Source organism: Austrofundulus limnaeus, unplaced genomic scaffold (genome assembly GCF_001266775.1).
Source record: "Austrofundulus limnaeus strain Quisiro unplaced genomic scaffold, Austrofundulus_limnaeus-1.0 Scaffold100, whole genome shotgun sequence".
In the NCBI taxonomy this organism is placed as follows: Eukaryota; Metazoa; Chordata; class Actinopteri; order Cyprinodontiformes; family Rivulidae; genus Austrofundulus; species Austrofundulus limnaeus.
The window spans coordinates 724,964-730,738 of NW_013952502.1; the positions used below are offsets into that span (position 1 = coordinate 724,964).

General features: G+C 41.8%; 1 protein-coding gene across 1 annotated transcript in view; it reads left to right on the forward strand.

Annotated features, from left to right (window-relative positions):
• The window catches only part of ptprn2 (protein tyrosine phosphatase receptor type N2), a gene marked incomplete at its 5' end in the record, with an annotated part of 140,991 nt that overhangs the window by 110,412 nt on the left and 24,804 nt on the right, over nucleotides 1-5,775 (forward strand). Inside the window, 1 exon segment of the mRNA XM_014013339.1 lies at nucleotides 4,060-4,275. Within this exon segment, the coding sequence (XP_013868793.1) occupies nucleotides 4,060-4,275 (216 nt within the window).

The window sequence follows — 5,775 nt, forward strand, 5'->3', positions numbered from 1 at the left end:
CCACTCCCCCCTCCCCATGACTCGTCATCTGCATTTGACAGGACCCCCGTTCTCCTCTCTTCACCGCCCCTTTTCTTTTGCTTTCTCCCCTTTTCTCTTCCCATAATCCCCCGTTCTCGCTCTCTCCCTGCTAAGTGCAGCTGTTGCTTTCCATTGGATCGTTTTTTTTTTCACCCTGATTGCTAATTAGGATAGCATTTTACTGAGTCTTATCTCAAAAACTTGTTAAACTTGCAGTTTTCCTCCCCCTCCTATTTTTCTTTTTTTTTTTTTTTCCAATTTCTCTTTAATCTGGCAGATCTGAGGAGGAGGGGGGGGGTGAGAAGAGAAAAGACTTAGCCAATTACACATGATTTACATTACAGGCTGAGCATTTTTCCTTAGATAATCTCCAGTGTAGCATTCATATAGTTTACTGCGCTGTGTGGCAGCCTCTTGTTCTGGAGCTCACTTCAGCTTTGAATGCAAAAAAAAAAAAGGAAAAAAAGTCTACTTTTTTAAGAATAGACTGCACGATCTCCCTTATTCTGCTCACAGAACTGAATCCCTGGGAGAAGAAACAGAGGGGAAAAGGAGAGCCTGAGAAAACAGCAATTCACACACCAAACACAGAGAACCCCTAGTAGCTCAACAAATGAGCGACTAGCCCCGCGTCCATTCATGTTGCCCCCTCGGCCCGCAAGCCTATTAGCCAGGCATCGCTCCTCGAACATTCAGCGTCGACAACATGTGGAGGCATCGCTATAGCAACCGGTGGATATGACATGTTCGGTGGACGGGGGGACTCCTGAGCTGCTGAATATAAGGAGGGGCTCAGCCTTAACTAAATGATCGCCAAAAAAAAGAAGAAGAAGAAAAAAATCCCCACCACCTCCCCTGTCTCTTTTCATTGGCACATGGAGGCTGAAAGGACTCACTAGTGGGGCTTCTGCACATTCTTCTGAGGCTCGGAGAATCAGGCGGGCATATCCCACATTCTTCTCGTTTTTTTATTCTCTCCGACTCTTCTGTTTTTTCCTCTTCTTCTTCGTCTTTTTTTTTCTCTGCCCTCTCCATCTACGTGTTGAAGCTGCAGTCTTTTGTTGGCGCTGAGGGGAGGGGGGGCGCATGGGACCCTCGCAGGGGAACTTTTCAGGGAAGCGGACTTGAGTGGGCGGCTGGGGGGACGCACAAACGCTTCTTGGAGCTGCGGCGAGCATCAGTCAGCGGTTCATTCGAGCTCTCTGGAATACAAGAAGACACGGCATCTCTGCAGAGTTCAGTGCAAACGGTCGCTCCGCGCCGCCACATGGATTTAGGTAAATCTTGTTTTATGTCTTGTTTGGTGCCTAAAAGTCTAATTAGATGATGATGATGATGATGATGATGATGATGATGATGATGATGATGATGATGATGAAAGGAAAACGAGGCTGAACTTGGGCGAGTTGCAGAATATTTTAGGAGTTTGTTTCCTTCGATTTTGACATTTCTGCGTGCAAAAGTTGTGGGCAGCAAATCGCCAAAAGCTGAGAGAGCATCGGAAGTAAAGATGCAGGTGTGAGCACATCTGGAGACAAAGTTTCTGCATCTTTGTCCCTGCTTCCAGCAGCTCCAGCTCCTTCACAGAGGAAACAAACAAAGTTTGCAAATTATTTCTGCATGTGTGTATATCTAACCAACACTATTTGCACCCGCTTTCTTTCTTTCTTTCTTTCTTTCTTTCTTTCTTTCTTTCTTTCTTTCTTTCTTTCTTTCTTTCTTTCTTTCTTTCTTTCTTTCTTTCTTTCTTTTTGTTGAGTTTCCACACCTCTTGGGCACAATAGGCTCAACGGAAAGGATTTATGCTGCGTGAATGGAGCTGCTTCATTTCTTTTTTATTCAAATTAATAAGAATTATTTAGAGTTTTAGAGTATTTTAAAAAATAATAATTAAATAGGCCAAACCATATTCGCCATTTTTGTAGGCCTTTTTGAAAAAAAAAATTGGTCTACTTATGACTTTTATTTTTGAAATATTCCACCTGGTCTCTTATTTAATGGCATGACTTCTGTTTTAAATGTAGTCGATTCAGTAAATTCACGTCACGTGGATTTAAGGTGTTTGCAGTTGTGTGTTTCTGATTTTCCTGGACTTAAAGGATAATGTGGTGTGAATGAATGGGCAGCCACCCTGACCTTCCTTTTCATCATTTGAATAATCTCGAGGAGCGAAATCCATCTGGCCCCCCGTCTCCCCTCAGATTCAGCACAGGGCCAGCCTGAATGGAGGGAAAGTGTYTGAGGCAGAGAATCAGTTTGGATGCATTATTGTTGAATCGGGAGGGGAATTTTTTACCTGCTTTAAAATGAATACACACAATTTTTCATCAGGTTTTACAACCTGACTGTAATTCTAAAGCAGTCATTAAAACATCAACATAAAAATATATGTACATTTTTGAAAATGCTAATATTTCATAACTTGTTTTTTCTATTGAGATGGTTGAATTTGCAGGGTTTTATTTCATGATAAAAAAATTGACATTTCATCGCACTGGATTCAAGTTTTACTAAAAACAAATTTTTACAAAAAAATTAAATTAAATGCAAATGATGAAGCCGCAGGACATAACTACAAGAGCCCATCATGGTGATTCTTAGCCTCACATCTCCTTCCCTTTTCCTTCTCTTTGCTTCTCCCTTTTTCTGTCTCTCTCTTCTGATTTCAACACGATTGCCGCCTTCAAACACTCTTTTATGCTCGCATAGAATTTCAAGGCTGTTTGCTCCCACTGTGGTAACGCTTTTCATTCATTTCAAGGTGGATATTTTTTTTCAAGAGTAGCAACAGATAAAAGGCCACATCTGTGATGAACTTGATTATGTGTTGTTTTATTTTTCCGTCAAAGAAAACACATGCTTTGGTTTTTTAGATTTGATTTGGATTTGAACCACTGTGCCGAAATTGTGGTGTTGAATTTGTTGAATATTAAATGAAAAAAATCCCTTTTATTTTAGTTTTACGGCATGATAAGATGTTAATGTTCTAGCAGTGCAAATTGTATTATACCAAGTATTGCTGATTTATTGATCTGATCACCTAATGACGAGTCTGGACGGAGAACATTTTCCCTTCTGTCTGCATTGGGGCCTCTTTGAGTCTCTCTCTTATTTCCTGAACTCTTAATCATTGATTGAAACTACATGCCTGAACCACTGCAGCTGCAATCAAAAAGCAACTGCTGTCAGGCTCAACACAGACCTGTGTCAAAACCACTGGCAATTACCAAGCACAAGGTCAAATCAAACTGTTCCTGGTCTGAGGTGGAGCATCCTGTTTGGTAAATGATAACAAGTTGTAGCCATCCTTCAGCTGGCCTATTAGACTCCTGCTTTTTTTTATTTTATTTTTTTCTTGGGTGGGCTAAATGTCAGAGCTATTCCATTCTTTTTTTAACAGTGTAGATTTGATTCATTCCTCCATCAATCTTTAAATACACAGACAGTTAGGAGCTTGATGATGTTATTGATATTGTTTTGTATCAATTAGGCTCTAGATTTAATTTATCATTACAAGAAATGGAAAAAATACCAAAGCATGAGCTTTTTCTACCTAAAAGCATTTTAGGTTGTGTTTTAAGTCTTTTATAAGAGTTCCTGTTGTATTAACTTACGGTGTGGTTGTTGTTGTTTTTAAAGCATTATCATTCAGCTAGTGGTGAATGTTTAAAGGTCTCTTCTGAACTACCTGTGTCTCCCCAGCCCTGGCCAAAGCTGCTTAATCCTTCCAGCTCCGGWCCAGAGGAGCTAATTAAGCACAAGCTTTTAGCATCCCAGCTTCCTCTAGCTGTGTAGTGCCAGACTGACTCATGCCAGCACTAAATGAGGTTGTAAATATCCAGAGTTGGACACAGCTGAGCCTGAATTCAGATGATATGGTGGCAGTTAGACTGCTGCGTTCTCTTGATTTATTGGCAAAGTAAGGTTTCAGGTGAAAACTACATCAAAGTGGTCACAATGCTTTAAAGAAAGAGAAACATCAGAGTAGCTGTGTTTTCTGCTCTAACAGTGTGTACGCTCTGTGTTTGTGTCCTCCAGAGGGGCAGTCTGACCCAGATCCCGGTGGTGAAGGAGACCCGGGTGGAGTCGGGCCAGTTCCTGCTGCTCTCCATCCTCTGCATGCTCTTCATCYTGGTGGTGCTGGCCGTGTCCGCCACGTTCTTCTGCGTCCGCCAGCACTCCCACCTCCGCATGAAGGAGAAGCTGGCCAGCCTGGGGACTGACACCAGCACCGACGCCACCGCAGCCTATCAGGTTAGGCCAGCCCCCGCCCTGTGGGCCAATCAGAGTCCAGGACACTTAAACTGAGCTCTGCCAWTGGTGGAGCATTCTCCCTCTGTTCAGAGGCAGTGGATTATTTAATTGGTTTAGATTTTGATACAGTTGTAATGTTTCTCAACCACAGAGATATTTTCTTTATAATTCGTTTTATGTGAAGCACATTTATTTATAATTTAGCTTGTTAGTTTGCTGCTCTTTTTAACATTTTTAACAGATGCTTTTTGATCACTGAGTGTGTGTGTGTGTTTGTGTGTGTGTGTGTGTGTGTGTGCGTGCGTGCGTGCGTGCGTGCGTGCGTGTTGGATCGGAAGCATGTTGCCTCCGTGACCTATTCCCTCTGTTCCTCCAAGGCAGCGGGCAGCCTGGTCCGTATTGATTTTCAGGGTTGGGGCTCAGCTGTGCCCAGCGTGCCACTCTGAGCACATTTATCTGCATGTCGCGTTAACATTTTCAATATTTAATCAGGTTTCCACAGGGCTGCGCTGAGAAGCCAGAGGTGTTTCAGCAAAATGAGAAGATGACATTTAATAGAAATACGCAAAATTGAAGATGAATGTCTCTTTTTCTGGCTCTAAAAATCTGATTTTTTTTCTTTTCATTTTTTTTGTCTGCCTCATTTCAAATTAAAAGTTATTTAAGAAATCTTTATATCTGTTGGTTTCCTCTCAGCCTGTTTTCTTTCTAATTATCAGTCTCAAAGAAACGAGCGACAGTGAATTTATAATTCTAAAACCTGAGCTCCACTCTGGGCTCCTCTCCTCTCCGGCTCTCTCCTGGCACTAACTGCTTCCTCCTGCCTTCTGCTGGGAAAAAACCTCTCAGCTCAGGTGTTTTGCTGAGATGCTGTGAGGTGGGATGAGTTATGAGGTGGACCTGGATCGTGCCCCAAGGCCAAGGCCCTGGGCACCGCTTGATGGCTGTAATCGTTAAAGTCTGATAGTGGAAAAGCTGATCCAAGACCAGGGCTTAGACAGGACGGATGTGTGGAGGGCTGTCTGTGCTCTAAAGGGAGATATTACTGTGATTCATCACGAGATAGGGTTTTGCTTTCGTGATGCCCTTTTCTCTGGCCTGCTCTGTCTTCGCTGTCATTATTTGAGTTAGAAAATTAATTCTGCCGAACGAGAGAACCGAAAGAGTCCAACTTGTTTCACAAGCCATGAATTTAAAATACAGATATCAAACACAATCGCAGCTTGTGCGAATAATTATTGTAGATTGCACAAATTTGACAACAGTTTTTTCCCTGCTATTTTACAACAGTACACAGGATTAGCTAATGCCTAGCACTGAGGCATGATGGGAAAAAAAGATGAATCATTAGCACATGTGTATTTTTTTGTGCTTTTAGCAGAAAATTTATAGATATTAAAACAGAAATGCAGGACAGTTCATTATCATTTTATATTTTGTAGAAAAAAATACATTCACTTTTGATTGTTTCTTTTTTATACACACACACACACACACACA